Source organism: Gymnogyps californianus, chromosome 2 (genome assembly GCF_018139145.2).
Source record: "Gymnogyps californianus isolate 813 chromosome 2, ASM1813914v2, whole genome shotgun sequence".
Lineage (NCBI taxonomy): Eukaryota > Metazoa > Chordata > Aves > Accipitriformes > Cathartidae > Gymnogyps > Gymnogyps californianus.
In genome coordinates, this window is record NC_059472.1 from 49,494,024 (window position 1) to 49,510,562 (window position 16,539).

General features: G+C 38.6%; 1 protein-coding gene across 1 annotated transcript in view; it reads left to right on the forward strand.

Moving 5' to 3' along the window:
- Nucleotides 1-11,065, forward strand: part of CDH2 (cadherin 2) — a 118,181-nt gene extending 107,116 nt beyond the window's left edge. Inside the window, exons 15-16 of the mRNA XM_050891199.1 lie at nucleotides 2,445-2,609; nucleotides 9,850-11,065. Of these exons, the coding sequence (XP_050747156.1) occupies nucleotides 2,445-2,609; nucleotides 9,850-10,056 (372 nt within the window). The 3' untranslated portion in view covers nucleotides 10,057-11,065. The remainder of the gene's footprint in view (nucleotides 1-2,444; nucleotides 2,610-9,849) is intronic.
- The last annotated feature ends 5,474 nt before the right edge of the window (nucleotides 11,066-16,539 follow it).

The window sequence follows — 16,539 nt, forward strand, 5'->3', positions numbered from 1 at the left end:
GAGCTTTAGGTAATACATGAAAAGCTTTCCCATTTTTCTAGCTGTGAATGTAGCATTGAGTGAGGAGATGGAATTTCAGCAGCCCTAAACAGCTTATGCCCTGGCTCTTTAAAACATTTTTCCTTCTTTTGCTTTGCAATAATTGAGTAGAGTTGACTTTAGACAGAATGTTGAAACAGCTGGAGTCGTTGCATGATGCTGTGTTTGTACGGCACTAAGCCGGTTTGGGGAGATGGTGGATGACTTGCCATACCTGACTGATGTACAGTTAGTATTGATTTTAATGATACGAGAGATTTGAGAGTCTGTGGTAATAAGCACAATGGATCTTCTCTTCCTGTCCAGACACTAATAGACCTGCAAAATAAATTTCCTCTGATAGAAGGCTAGATGGCAGTGTCATAAATTATCCTAGAAAAGAAAACCAAAGTGGGAGTCCACGTAAGGACACATTCTGCACTGCTGTTGCCTTGCAGATGGCAATCTTTGCTGTAGAGGCTGGAGATGTCTCAAACTATACATACACTCAAGAGGATGGCCTTAGATGTGAAGATAATTGACTGACTGACTTGATTCGTATTGCATTTCTGTATGACCACTAATCAGAAAAAGAGTTGTATGCATATGCGAGTGGATGGAAAAAACATTTTATCTTTATAAAACTGAAATGACCAGAGAGGCTCTCCTGGTTTTAATATATTGCTGTTTAACCATACCAGTTTGAATTCCTCCATAATGAAATGCTTAGTATAAAAAAAACCTGTATTTTTCATTTCTGCCTGTTAGTGTTTTCCACCTTTAACTTTTGGGTGGGTATGAAAAGCACTTTTGTGTTACATATTCATAAATTCTGAAATGTACGTTCTTCCCTGTTTGATAGGATTTTCTGATAGCATGTCTCTATTTTGATTTATTTTGTGTAATAAAAAGGGAAAGGATAAAAAGTTCTGTTCTGTTTACTTTTCTCCAATACATACCGCTTCATGGAGATCACTTATTATTCTGTTTGGTACATGAAGAACCAAAAGGTAGAAGTTACAGCTCTGTCCCAAGGAACTTGTAATCTAATTAAAGCATACGAAGCTGCATTCTCAGATCTCAGTGGAGCTGTTCCACCTTTTTTGACTATATATTTGTGTGCAGTCAGCTGAGGACCCGAGTAGCAAATTAGAAGGTGTAGTGGATTCGATAGTTACAATTCTCCCAGCAAACTACCTTCACTGCTGTCAACAAATCTCTTCTGTTGAAAAGTCCGGTTTGGGGTCACAGTAGGTAATACTCTCACAAAGGACCTACATCCCGTGAGGTGACGGGAGAAGAAGTAAATGCTTGCATTCCTTCCTTTAGGAGCCAGTTAGGAACCAATGCAAATGTAATTGTCTGCACAGACAGCTTCCGGCAAGCTGAGATTATAAATAAGATTTTTACCAGAACGACACTGTTGAAAAATAGAGACTGATGATTAAAGGAGCTTATTTAGGAGGCTCCTCAACTGCTTGGATTATTTGTGGGGCAGGGTATCTGGCATACAGTAGAGTTGGCATGAGCCCCGGTCTACTGGTAGTTCATGAATGGCTTTAGTTTAAGCCTTTAAGCCCAGTTCTTTGTTCTGCATTTTTACCAGTGCCTTGTGCAAAGGCATCCTAGAGCATGACTACCTTCTAGACATGGCAATAGTGAGGTGAATGACAATGCTGAAATGCATCACACTGTACAAATAGTATTCAGGCATATGTCTTAAATGCATAAACATTCATCTAAGTAGAATTGTTATATACATACATACTGCTTATTGGAGTTCATAGTGCTATGCTAGCTTCGTCAGCCTGCCAGAGTTTGAAACTGCAGCATCAAGTACTTGATGAACAGATCCACAAGTAATCTTTAGAAAGTGCTTAGAATTAAGGCCAAATCTGAGGAGCTTTGTACTTCTTATGACGTTTTTCCCCCTTTGGCTTTCATATTATGGAAGCCACATGAAACGAGCAAGGAGTCTTAAATTCGTTCCTTGAAGGTATTACAAAATGCTGCAGAGCAGTGCGTTTGCCTCTTTCTCAGAATGAGAATGTCTGGCATTTATTTGCTTAGAAAAATAAGAGTTGGATTTGGCATCTTTGCTCTATGCAGTAAATCATCATTACTAGGCAAAGTGTTTAGTCTCTTAATAGTACTACTCAAATCCTTGCTTCTCAATGGAAAACTTGTGAGAAACTCTGCAAATCTGAGGGACTACGGTAGATTCAGGGAGTATAAATCAAATAACATCCTGTTGGTGTGCAAATAACAATGTTATTGACTTATTCTCAGTAAGCGTTACAATCCTGAAAACAGGACTTCTGGTGAAGTGATGCTTTGTATTTTCCCTTTTTTCCTCCTCATGTTTCCCCCTGACAGATATTGTTTGAAATTCTCCTAACGTACTGTCTTTGTTTCATATTTTGCAGGATTATGACTTGAGCCAGCTCCAGCAGCCTGACACTGTGGAACCAGATGCCATCAAACCTGTTGGAATCAGACGTCTTGATGAAAGGCCAATCCATGCAGAACCTCAGTATCCAGTCAGATCAGCTGCTCCTCATCCTGGGGACATTGGGGACTTCATTAATGAGGTAAAGGAGAGAAAAAGAGTTTCCTCCTAAGATCTGATCAGCTTTCATATTTTGTTAATTGTACTCTGCATGAGTAGCTGTTATGTTTGAACATAATAACTTTTTAAAACTTAGACAATTAAAATTGTCGTGCTAGATAGAAGTAAATATGTTCTTTTAAAGTGCAGACAAATTTAATTAACTCATTCAAACAGAAAGGGAAGATATATCAATTAACTTCTGTACGTTTGTATTAATTACATTCATAATATGTTATCAGCTGCAACCACAGTATCTCCAAGCAGGATTATTCTATGGGTTCCAAGTAATAAATAGACTAACAAAATTATGGTTTAGCCTAAATTCATTTATTAATTCACAGTAATTTAATAATGGAAGAAGTTCATTTTCATTTTCCTCATACATTACCCTTTGAATCCAGATAATAGTGGAAATTCAGTACCTTCAATACGACCAAAAGAATTCCATCAAATAAGATTAGTGAGCGGGGCAGCTAAATTAAATGTTATGTAAGTGCTTTTAATACTGGTCTTGTCATAGAGCTTTAAAAGTCTTTGCATTATCTTTCATTCTTCAATCTAATAAAGATAAACGTAAGTAAGATTCAGACTATACCAGATTACTCACAGTTCTGAAAGAAATGCTCCTACAAATACTCATTTCATTCTTTCTCTCACTGGTCAGTCTTATATCATTGGTTTTCTGGAACTTAAGATAGAATGTGTTTCTTGTGCTTGCTGGTTATAGGAAAACAAATACGAACCGAAAATTTACTACTTAAAAATAAGCTATATTCTGTAGATGAATAGTAGTAGTAGTTAATTATTTTCTCTAATTTTCTCGTATCTTCCTTGGCAATTAGAGCTGGACAAGTATTGCAGAACTGTTTTTGCAAATGTCTTTATTCTTGTTTGCTTTAAAGAAAAGTCAGGCTAATATACTAAAGTTTTTTGTGTTAGCAAGCTGCAGAAGATTGAGTTTGTTCCTTTTAAGGTATACAGCAGTACAATTGTAAAAAAACATACAGGGAGATGACTAGCAGGAAACATACAAATATTCTCATAAAACATTGTATTTTAAGAGACTCCAGTTTGGGGAAGAGCTGTATTAGAAAGAGATGTCTCAACAAAGAGGATTTTTTGCATGCTTTGCGCTTCTAAATATTACAATCTTAATCGGCTTCTGGAAAACAGTGGAGACATGGGACAATAAAAGGCCACATTGTTGGCCAAGGCAGCGTGCACACAAGAACTTCCTTGTGCTTCCTTGTCTTCTTCCAGACAATCAGAGTTTGCCATCCTATTCTCACACAGCTGTGACCAGACACTACCCACCTGGCAGGCAATTGGGAATACCCTGATTTTTCTTGTCCTCAAAGCAGCTATCAAGCTCTCTTACAGAGCCAAGACAAGGAATGAGTGTGATTCTCCTGGAAAGCCAGAAAAGGGCAGAGTTTGTCCAGCCTCTTACAATTCTTAAATTACTTAGCAAGCTGTTCTTGCAATACTGTTTTTCAGGAGGTTATCACTCTTGAAGATTATAGCATCGATGCATACGCATGGAGCTGTAGAAACTGTACATGCTGTCTTGATTTAACCCAATATGTTTATATCGCAGTACAGACAAACATGGAGTCATTTTCTTACTGCTGTCTATTGTATTAGATCAATACCTCCCTTTATGCTTCCCCTTGCGATCCACCAAAAGAGAAAGCATCTCCCAGCTATTCTTAAACAGTAAAATAATGACAATAATATCATTGACTCTAAAATAAAATTAACGCTGGAAATATATATAAATTAAAGAAAACACGGCAGTTTTCTTGTTTGCAAGTTAGCTCAGAATTAATTATATCCTCTGATTAAAAGGAACTATATGAGGTAGTTTCTGTGTTTCAAGCATTATATGTTTACCTTCTTTTTTTCATAAGATATTTCTTTCTTAGGATTTCACAGCAATGTATCATTTTACTATGGGGCATTCCACCTAACCCTAGCATACAGTAGCTACCCAAAGGTTGCCCATGCTCTGTCTGTTTTGCTAGAAGTCTGAGCAAAATGGAGATTTTATTTCTCCAAAACAGTTTCATCTTAATTTGTGTTTTATGTTAAAATTTCCCATGGCAAATGTGATTCTAAAAGTCTATTGGGGAAAAAAAAAATAAAATCAGTCTTTCACAGTAGTACTCACTATTACAGCTGAATTTCCAAATTATCAGCATCTAGAGCATAAACATTCAGACTGCACAGGTTTTCAGACTCTCTTCAGAGAATTTCACCTGCAGTCCTGGCAAGATTATACCCAAACAAATCGGTAAGTTCCTCTGTTTTACTTGGAGTAAATGGAAAAAATATCTTGGTTAAAACCCATACCAGATGTTTCTTAGGGCAGTTCATACAGAAGATATGCTGAGCTGTGAAAACAACATAGCAAGATAAGAAAGGGCAAAGTTCATATTTTTCTGCATCCAACTTCAACATTATTAGGTGTAACTTTTCCCTTGGGCAGCCCTAACCCAAACCACATGCAAAACTAGCCCAGTCGCTAGCTGAGCAGGGAGAGGCTGCCTTTGAGTTGTCAGTACCTCAGTAGCAAAGTCTGCATTACCCCATTGGTTTGAAAAGATGCAACGCTTTTGGAGATCAGTCTGGTCTTTTGGAGGACTTGGCCCTATTCCCAGAGATGCTGATCAGCATGATCCTTTGGGATGCTGGCCCATGTGTGAGAATTAATTTAGTCTGTTGACTGCTCACCAGCACCTCAGACACACAGCCAGCATTGTTCAGATTAGCCTCTGAATAACTCCAACTTTTGACAAAAAAGAACTATAGGTCATTGATTTCAGATATTGGAGGATTTAGCTACCATTGCCAAGCAAGCATGGGGTGTTTTTTTCTTCTTTTATTACAGAGCCGTAGAAACAAAAAGTGAAAAAGACCTAGTGGATCATTTTGTTTCTTTCCTTTTGGCAGTACTCTGTTTCTTCTAGTGTATTATTTTCTAGCTGTCATACGTTGTATTAAATCTACTTAACTCAATGAGACATACATAAGTATGAGTATTTTGTAGCGTTCTAATGACTTTTCAGTTGAAAAACAAGTTACAAGTATGATAAAAACTTCAAGTGTTTTTATAACACTTACAAAGTTAAGGTAACACATACAGCTTTCTAAAATAAGAAGGTTCCAGAGGTGCCTTATAATCAAAATATGTTTTGCAGGCATAAGCTAAATGACCTCGAGGACTTTCTTGTTTTGTCTGTTTCAATGGATAGATGAATCTCTAATTTAAGGGAGGAAGGGAAAAACCTCCTTTTCTTCCAGTCCAGTGTACAAACAAGTCAGTGAAATAAGTCATGTGTTATTAAGAATCCTCTGCAGACCTTGTTTTCCATTTTGAGCCTTTTAAAACATAACCTGCGGAGTGTGGAGCATAATTAACACTTAGAATAGTCAGGATTTGCAGGACAGTATAAATTCAGCCTGTTTGAAGTAGCTTTGTTAATCCTGTTTTCAAGAACCACCTATGCTGTCCCTAGAAATCTTAAAAAAAAATTATATTGTGGTGGAGAGTTTGTGGCTAAGAATATATTTCTAATCAATAGAGAACATAGCCTGAGGTAAACTAAATTTAAATTACAAACTAAAGGTCTCATCCCATGAGAACATGGAGGACCCTCAATTCATTCTTAGTAAATGGTTATTGATACAGTGCACCTCCAAGCAGAACAGAGTCCCTCAATGTTTTCTGTTTTTTCTTGTCAAGTAAAAAAACTGTTCCAGATTTAAACAATTTTTTCTATTTCCCTGTAGGGCTCTGTTCTTCCTTTCCTTCTCGTCAAAAGTCTGCTGAATCTGATTAAGTAGTAGGATTAATGAAAATAAAAGCGTCAGATTTTGTAATGTTTCATGTTAGTTCAAGATTTTGAGGGTTTTGCTTTCCCTGGATTTGAGACAAATTGAGAACGCTGCACATACTAACTTAAGGTTGCCATTGTTCCTCAGTCAAGGCACTGTAGTTTCTCCTCTTCTGCCCCTTATCTCCTCCTTAGTGAAAGTTGCCACAATACAGATAAAAGAGGAAAAGGAAAAAAGTGAGATTGTGCTCAGTCTGTCCTAGGTCTCAAGCTGACCTTCGTATTGCCATGGCTCTTCTGTGACTGCTTGTTGTGCATTGGTGGTATAGCAAATGCAAGGAAATGTGACTTAGTTCACTGTCTCCCAGCAGGATCACCTGGTCCTGACTCTGTGCCCCAGCAATTCTGTTGTTGAATAAGCTTCTCTATCAAGTAAAAACTTTGGGGTTTCAGATCAGGAAACTGTAAACTAAATAACTATTACAACTCTGCTGCTCTGAGATTCTTGAACACATCTGGGAAAAACTTGAGAGCGCTCTTCAGAAGCGTTTGACAATACCATGGCAGCAAAATCAGTAGAAACAGTTCTTGGCAGCCATTTGTTGCCTTTTCAGTTGTGCCAGTACAGCAGGTTGTGGTACCACCCACTGAAAGGGATGGCATAATAAGCAAAAAAGGTGGCAATACTGAAACTAAAGGGAGCTTCACAAGCCAATTTCACTGCCAAAGCTGACATCCAGTAACTCCAGCTTCGGACATGCTGTAGAACCCAACAGCAAAGCTGAGCAGTGCACTGGGTAGGTTCAGAGAATATGCTTAGCAGAGGGAAAGTGAAAAAATTGTAGTATTTCTTTGTCATTGTAGTGTATAACTTGCCACACAAATATAGCAGAAAGCTTAGTTGTCATTTGAAGAGTTAGAGACTAAGTTCAGTCATTATACTATGAATCTGAGGAATTTTTAACCAGAAGATAGTGTCAGTGTAACTTGGGCTGTGCAGTTGAATCAATACTTCCATAACATGGCCCGTAGCTACGTTCTCTGAATGAAATGGATTACACAGTAAGCACAACCTTTGAAACAGTGAATTTGTTAGTGAGATGCTATCTTGTAAGTCAGTAGCTCAAAACCAGTTTTCTTTTTAAATGCTTTCATGATACCAGCAGCAAATTGAAAAAAAAAATCCAACTTCCCCTTTGGAAAAAAAGATGGAAAGAGGCTGCCTGCTGCCTTGCCACGGATGGCTGATAGGTATCAGAATTTCTGCAGTGTTGTAGGAAAATGTTTTGTTCACTGATTTTTAATAAATTAGTATCCCATGGTTGGCTGGCTATTACTAGGCAGAACTGCAGGGAAATAGCATTTCTTCTCCAAGCCGGCTTTCTAAATGACTTTTACACGCTGATACCAGGGTTTCATACCTCAGCACTCCTTAAGCTCAAGTGGTATTTATTCTTCTTCCCTGTCACCTGTGTTCGAAAAGCATGGGTGTCTGTCACCCCAAGCAGGCTTAAGGGAAGATGTAAATACCGTAAGGCCAGTTACTGCCTAAGAAATAAAGTTGCATTTCTGCTTCAGCAGCAGAAATTGAGAGAAAGCCTTAGAACTATTTCCAGCTTTGAAGCTGGATAAGGGAAGTCTTCCAACACTTGCCATTGCCTTTTCGGAATCTCAAATCTTTTGTGCTTATTATGGCCATCAGGATGGAAAACTCCAAAGAGAAAGATAACAAGCATCACCGATTATTCTTATCAGATAATGCAAAATTGCGCTTCTAATGCAGGCTATTAATAACTTGCTTGATGTTGTTGTACTACATGAAATGATCATTTTAAGTCCAAAATGTGTTCTTGATTAGAGGTCATTAGTTTGATAAATATGCTGGGCCTTTCCACCACTGAGTTGCAAAATTATTTTGGGTACATTTTGCACACTTCTGAATGATTTTAAATAGGCAATAAAGAACCAGGATTCTCTTCTACCTTATCAATGCCATATGCTTTAATTAATGGGTTTAGCTATATATGTATTTCTAGAAGAAAAATCAACATCGGTTTCCATTATGTCACATCTAGACTAAACACAATTGAGAGTAAAACATACTTTTCTAAAAACAGAATATGTTAAATAATTCAAAGGAGGCACGCTCAATCCTTCAAATAATTGGGAGTATAATAAAGCCATTCTTTAAATAAATAAACATTAAAAATTAAAAATAAAGCCAGCACAAATAGCACTGGTTAAAATTAACAGTGAGCAATTTAAAATCTTAGCTCAGCCTTACAGAATTCTGGAAGATATATTATCCCTTGTCAGTGGCTGCCAGAGTAGATCCTATTCAAAGTGGAAGATCTTGAAAAAGCATTGCTAATCCTGTGGAAGGAACTGTGAGGTTGAAAAATCCAAAACACAAGAGGGCTTTTTAACTTCAGGCTTCAGCCTTTTATTTTCAGCTTGTAAATCTTCCCAGGATAAGCACAGAGCAATCGTCTCATATTCTAAAATTAAACTTACTGTTTAGGTTTGGACCTGTCTAAGAAAACAAGGAGGGAAGAGACTTTTCTCTGGAAGAAGTGTGGTTCTTTCCCTACTTTCCTCTTGTTCAGTTTGTGTTGGTTTTAGTTTGGATTATTCAGCTCTAGAGAGTAGAAATTTAAAATTACTGAAGACCCAATATTTGTGTGTTGATAACTTGAATACTTTGAAATGAGGAAACAAAAATGGTTATAATCTTGTATTTCGCTTTGATGTCATTGTGTGTGTGTGTGTGTTCTGAAGAGCAGGTGGAATCTTACGGGTGGTTATGGCAAAGCAGATAAGGCTTAAGCCAAGATATTGTATCTTTTTCTCACAGCAGCCTACAGAGGTACATGAATTTTACAGGACAAACTAAATATGGCTTTTGGCACAGGCAGATGGACTGCAGGCCAGCTATGTCAGTGCATATGTTATTGGCCATGTGAGATGGCTGTTAAAGTGAGTCTTTGCAAACATGCCTGTTTCTCCTTCCCCATCTGTCTGTTTAACCAGTCCCATATTGCTCATGCCGCAGGTTGTGAGCTGTGTAGCTCTGAAACCGTGTATTTATTAGCATCAGTCCTAGTGCCGTGATGTTCTCTTAAGGTTTTGTTGGAGCTCTATTTGAAGCTAATTCAAAATGTCCAGTGCTGTAACGCTGGAAACCTGGCCATTCTAAAAGGAATTGAAGTAAGTTCTTGCTAGTTACAAAAATATGAATCCAGTTTTGAATTGGATTGCAGAAGAATAAGAACTTGGTTTTCTCAAGTGGCGATTGATAGATAACTGCACTGCTATGTTCCAGTTATGTTTTGTCTCTCTGTCAGATACAGAACTTTATCTTTTTTCTCCCTCTCCTTCTTTCAGGGACTTAAAGCAGCCGACAATGACCCTACAGCCCCACCATATGACTCCCTCTTAGTCTTTGACTATGAAGGAAGTGGCTCCACTGCTGGATCCTTGAGCTCTCTTAACTCCTCAAGTAGTGGTGGTGAGCAAGACTATGACTACCTAAATGACTGGGGCCCACGTTTCAAGAAACTTGCTGATATGTACGGTGGAGGTGATGACTGAACTTCAAAGTGAACTTTGTTTTTGGACAAGTACAAACATTTCAACTGATATTCCCCAAAAGCATACAGAAGCTAGGCTTTAACTTTGTAGTCTACTAGCACAAGTGCTTGCTGAAGGCTTTGGCTTAGGCTGCAAACCAATTTGGGCTCCGTGGAATATCAGTGATCCAATGCTGTTTGGAAAAAAATATTGAGCTCAGTTACACTTGAATTTTACAGTACAGAAGCACTGGGATTTTATGTGCCTTTTTGTACCTTTTTCAGATCGGAATTAGTTTTATGTTTAAGGCTTTAATGGTACTGATTTATGAAATGATGCATTAAAGAGACAAAATATGTTGGGGTGGGGAGGAGTAAGGTGAAACACAATATGCTTCAACATGCTTTTGTTACATCGCATTGCTTTTATTAAAATAAGGAGATTAAAAATAAACAAAAAAATCCTCATGGAACAATTTTATTATCTGGGAGAGAAGACCATGAGGTGGAACAATGTACATTACTTCTAGTTTTAGATGTTAGGGGATTTTTTTCACTAAAATTCTAAAACTTATGCAGCTGGTTGCAGATAAAGGGAGTTTTCATATCACCAGTTTGTAGCAGAATTGATTTTTTTTTTTTCTTATGCTAGAATGTTAGACACATTTTGGTCTTAATCCATGTACACTTTTCTTTTTTCTTTTTTTTAATTTCTAGTATTTTTTTCCCACTTCACTGTAAAAAATGGTATGTGTACATAATGTTTTATTGGCATAGTCTGTGGAGAAGTGCAGAAACTTCAGAACATGTGTATGTATTATTTGGACTATGGATTCAGGTTTTTGCATGTTTATATCTTTCGTTATGGATAAAGTATTTACAAAACAGGTTGCAAACAAGTGACATTGATTCAATTGTTGAGCTGTAGTTAGAGTACTCAATATTTTTTTTATTTTTATTTTTATTATTTTTTTTTGTTTGGGGAGGGAGAAAAGTTCTTAGCACAAAAGTTTTACATAATTTGTACCAAAAAAAGGGGGGGGGAGGGGGGAGTTGGCCTGATACTGGTGGCACGAGTAAATATACAGTATGTTTTGGGGGTGGGGAGGGAAGGGGGAAGGAGCTTTCAAACTGGAGAGACTTCTGAGAACAGCTTTGCCTCTGTATTGTGTACCAGAATATGAATGATACACCTCTGACCCCAACGTTCTGAATAAAATGCTAATTTTGGATCTGGTGCTTGATTTGGCATTTTTTTGTCCTACCTGGGCAGCCCTGACTATAGTAAATAAAAGTACACAAAGTGCGTTTGAGTTTTGTGAGAAGTTATGTGCACTTCTTTCGCATTCCATACTGCTGGACTGAAAATAAGCTGCATATAGAATTTGGCACAAATTTGGAAGGCAAGTTCCCAGGTGAAAGCAAAGTGATCTGTGCCATTTCTGGGAATTCAGAATTTCCAATTCCACATCGATGGCTAGCTCTTTGGTTTAATGTACATTATCTAAATAACAGAGCTTGCGTCATTTTTGGCTCATTTCTAGACTGGCAGTTTAATGATTGTGTGATTATGCTGCGGGTTGCATAAATAAAATAAATTGCAGATCCTGGCAGTCATCTGCTGCCTGGACTTTTTTACGCTGAAGTAAAGACAAGCCCTGTTAACTTCAGTGCCCATCAGATCGTGTCCTTCAAGGAGGTGCTCACAGTCATGGAGCTTTATCAAAAAGTCCCATTAGGAGACGAGTCATTACTAAACGTGTTTCTAACCTGTTACAATGATTTATTTGCAAACAAAGCAAACATATAGTAGGTACAGCAGTTCTGCCGCCTTTCACTTGCAACAATCTGCTCACGTTTAATGTCTATGTTTACTCTCACTAAGGACATAATTGTGAACAGTGTGAAGCTCAAACTCGGCAGAAACGGCACAGTTCCGCAGTCTGTTGAGAGGATTGGAGCAGCGGGAGGGGATCGGGGCGCCGGGACTGGCGTAGCAGCCTTCTGCGCTGGGAAGGCTGGGTGGGCAGGGGGTTAGTCTGTGGGTGATGCTCTTCGCATGGTGCCACCTCGGTGCTTCCTCAGCACTCAGACCATAATTTACATAATTTGACTGGGACTTCCAGAGGTAAATCCTGAAATTTGAGTTGGGGAACGTTAGATGCTGCATGTGAGGTATCTCCTCTTCACTGCGCTTTTCATGGGCACATCTCCTTTCTTCCTCTTGTTCCTGATGAAAGTTGAGAGGTAGCAATCCTCTCGGATTGGGATATAGCATTTCAGCCTCTGCATACCTGGCTATTATTTATCTAGTGCATTCGTAACTATAGCTTGATGCTGTAACAAAGCCTTGATTTTTCAGTAAAGTGTCAAAATTATCAATTACCTTCTTTAAGCTATTAATTAGCAGTGTGGGGAAAAAAGATGTAGAGCAGGACATAAAAATGAAAATCTGGCTATGCATAGTTAAGTAAGGAAAACTTTTATAAAGGGCAGGATTTAAACTGTAAATGCATGTTAAATAAGCAAAAGGCCACTTTTAGCACGTTGATTTTCCATCTTCTGTAATTCATGCGAAAATGTATTTTAAGCATAATAATTCTATTGTTACTTGGAACCAAGAAACTAGAAAGGCTAGATGAATTTTATTTGACATTGAATATTAACAGATACAGAGGGGGAAAGATTTGTGAAAGATTTCCAGTTTTGGCTATAGCACAGTTTTTTTGTTAAAATGGAGCAGAGGTCATCTTTTATGAGCACTCGACTCTTTTGCACAGCAATAGGAGCTTTATCTTGATCAGACAATCTTCTAGCTCTATCTACAGCTGCTTTGAAATTGTAGCAACAGTTCTCAAACCTAGTGTTAGGTCAGCATTAGGTCTACTGAACAGAACAAAGGGTAAATCATTTTTATGCATCTCAAATGCTTTTACAAGAAAAAAAGATGTTTGAACTGATCCTCTTTCATCCAGCTTCAAGTTGGTTCTTATTCTAGAAATGTGCAACCAGGTTTCGTACCCATGATATATGCGTAAATCCCCGTCAGAGGACTGCACTGAGAGGAAGAGGACAGCTGAACTTTAGACCTTACAGTTGTCTTGGGAAATTCTGGCAGCCTGTTTTGGAAATGGGGTTTGGCAGTGATGCATATTATCTCTGCCTTGTAGACGCTGTATGCAAGGGAAGTTACTGGCAAGAAATAAGGCCTTAGGAACTTTCCCATCTCAGCCTTTCTACAATTTGTATTTTCTTTCAATGGTAGTCCTTCATAGCCTGTGTCCTTCTGAACTTCAGGGGCAAAAAAGGTGGAGAAGAGTGGTTTTGGGGAATAAACATCTTAAATGGATACATAAGGCCTTACATGTGGATGGATCTAGCTTCCTGTCTTTCCTCTGGGCTTGCCAAGTATTGATGAAGGAGGTTAATACTCATCCCATAACAGTCTAAAACATACTTACCATGCTCCCTCCAAGTAGTTGAACCCCAAATGACATTTGAGTTCTCACCTGGTGATTTTACTGGTGGCAATGCGCTCTTGGCTGTGCTGTAGCACTGTTGCAAGCTGGCTATAAAGCTCACTGTGATCTTTCTGAATACAAAAAACTCACATAAATCAGTTTGATACGGCAGGCAGTGAGTACTGACTTTTTCCCCTTACTCCAAGTTATTCTGTCTTGCTTGACTCGGCTTTATAAAATGTTTATAAATTCATGTAAATTTTAAATGGGAGATGTTTGTGTCTGTATTGCACTGGTTTGCAGACAGAAGATGTTTCTCAGTTGTGAACAAAAATATTTTAGACAGCCAATTATTTTCTTCTGGTGCCAAAGTAGCAAAGTCGCTCTGCTGCTAAAAGCCGCGTGAAGTCTGCTTCTTGGGAGTTCTCTTTCTTGGTACGTAGTATTTTTTGGAACCCTACCAAATTCCTTACCCTGAAGAACATTTATATTTACTCTGCCATGGTCCCATTCACCTTAACACACAAGGGAAAATGTCTTCTGACAGGTGATGGGGACACATCCCCAAAAGGGTCTCTCAAACCTGTCAGTAGTCAATTCAAGATGTCTCAGGTAAGCCACCGCCAATTCTTGCCTTACACAACTGCTCCCACCTTCCTAAGGAGCGTTCCTTCTAGCAGGAGTAGCATGGTTTTGGCAGATTTACCTTTCTGGATCGGGAATGTGAAAGCGAAGTCCCTGCTTTTACCTCAGTCAATTATTCCAATAAAATGCAGAAAAGTCTCTCAAATGCCTTAATACCTAATCCACAATGGTATATTTCATACACCGTCTTCCTTATTCGGCCAGAGATGATCTAGATTTGTATGACGTCCTTACTTTTTTCATTTCCTTTACATTTCTTTACATAAGCTTTACTTTTCACTCTTACTGTAGGCAAGGATCTTTCTTAGGAGTTTCTCTAAAGCATAGGATAGTTGCCCTTAATATATGTCACAGGAATAATGAAAATTTTTTCCCTTAGCAACAAAGCCTAGCTGGGAAACAGAAGAGGAGAAGAATGGCTAAGGAAAATAGGCTAAGCGCTTCCCACAGGGGCTCAAGGTGCCTTCCATCATACAGATAGGGAAGGAGCATCCCATTTGTTAGGGACCCTTTGATCAATCAATGCAAGGCACTCTCCAGCCAACCTGCTGCTTCTGTACTGGCCACACAGCTTTTTTGCTGTAATGGAGAACTCGGGAGATGCCTCTTCTCTGGAGCTCCCCGTGTCATGCTGCTGCCTTTCCTGCTGGGGTACATTCCACCACCGAGCTTTCCTAGTTTTCCCCCTCAGTTTACCTAGATAGTTGAACAGTGCCAAATCTCAAATCAGGCTCTACCTATTCTTCAATTTACAGCCTCAAAGAATCAAGGTCTTAGTCTTGTTTTGGTTTGGTGGTTTTGCTGTAGACTTGATGTATTCTCAACATAGCAATAGCTGGGAAGACTTGTCTTTCTTTTCAAAGTTTAAGTGTCCCAAACAGTATTTTTCCCCTGCAACCTCTGTGAATTTCTATAACATCTAAAAATGCAGCAATTGCCAGTAATACAGTAGCTACTTATAATCAGATTTCATATTCGTATGCTCTCTTGATTTTTCTGTCACAGAAGGGCATACACTAATGTGGTGACAATGCGAAGTTGCAACCCCCACAGAGCTCTTTGGAAAGATCAGTCAGGGTGAGGTGGTGGGCATGTGCTCTCTGTAGCTCTGGCTGTAGAGAATGCATCTATGCGTGTGTAATGAACTGTTGGTGCTCGGAGGATTTAAGTGTAGTCACAGATCTCTTGCCCCTCTTCCCTGAGCACACAAAAGCCACCTACATATGACCCCTGGAACGCAAAACCTGGAGCTCGCGGGCACCCACATGTCTCACCTCGTTCCTCCCCACCATTCCCTTATCACCTTGACAATCAGCCACTACCTGGACAAGATGGTCATTATTTTCTCATTGCTTCCATCTTTCTTCTCCTCCCCCCACCTTGCGAGAGACTAATTTTTAGAAAGTATTTAGGACCATTTGTCTCTTATTAACAAAGGGACCGCTCTCTGGTTTATGAATTACTGTTGTCGCTTGCTGCATTTCCCACTCCTAGTATATATTTTTAAAACCCTTTTGGTTTGCATTAACAAATTCTACTTTCCTTGTTCTCTTGGCAAGCCTGAGAGAATGTTTCTGGTTTCCCCTTCCCCATTTTCAGTTTCTGTAACCAGCTCTTTTGCTGTCTTTTTCAGACCTTTCATCAATCTCGTGTAACTGAACTAAGTGGCCAACCTCTTCTTCCTTGAAGTGGCTGATTTTTTTTTTCCTTCTAATGAGGAACTTTCTTGTTGACTTCGTATTTTCCTGTGTGGCACCCAGAAAAAAAATCAGATTTTGTATCATTCATAATAGCTTATATTTATTACTATTTCTTAAAATACATTTCTTTTGAGATGCTTTTTTTTTTTTTAACACTAATGCATTTGTAAACCTCATGTGGTACGCATTTATGTAATTTCGCGAAACCACCTTCAGGTGGTTCACCCTCTCCCAAAGACCCTAACTACTGGTTCTGAAAGCAACATATTTCACTCTGGGTATGAATAATGAATAGTAGCATTGTGCAAATTACTTTTATACTCCTGCTTCTGAAGATAAAATTTGTCGATATGGTATGGGTATATATAGACAGATCTGCGAGCCCACCCCTTCTGTATTGCATGTTACAGAAGTTTGATTATTACATTACATTTGTTATCTGCAGTACTGCAGGGCGAGCTTATAAAAACCCGGCTGTCTCTGTGCTCCATAAATCAAAAGTAATGGCCAGATAATCAAAATTATGTTCCAATTCTAGAACATTCATTACTGGTGGCATTGTATAAAGCAGATATAAAAACAAGCAGTGTTTTTGTGCTAGGATGATTAGAGGGAATTACACTAAAAACGTAGAATCATTACTGGTGTGTTTTGACTTGAAGTTAATAGAGAGCAGTTTGCTCAGCAAGGTTATTTTAA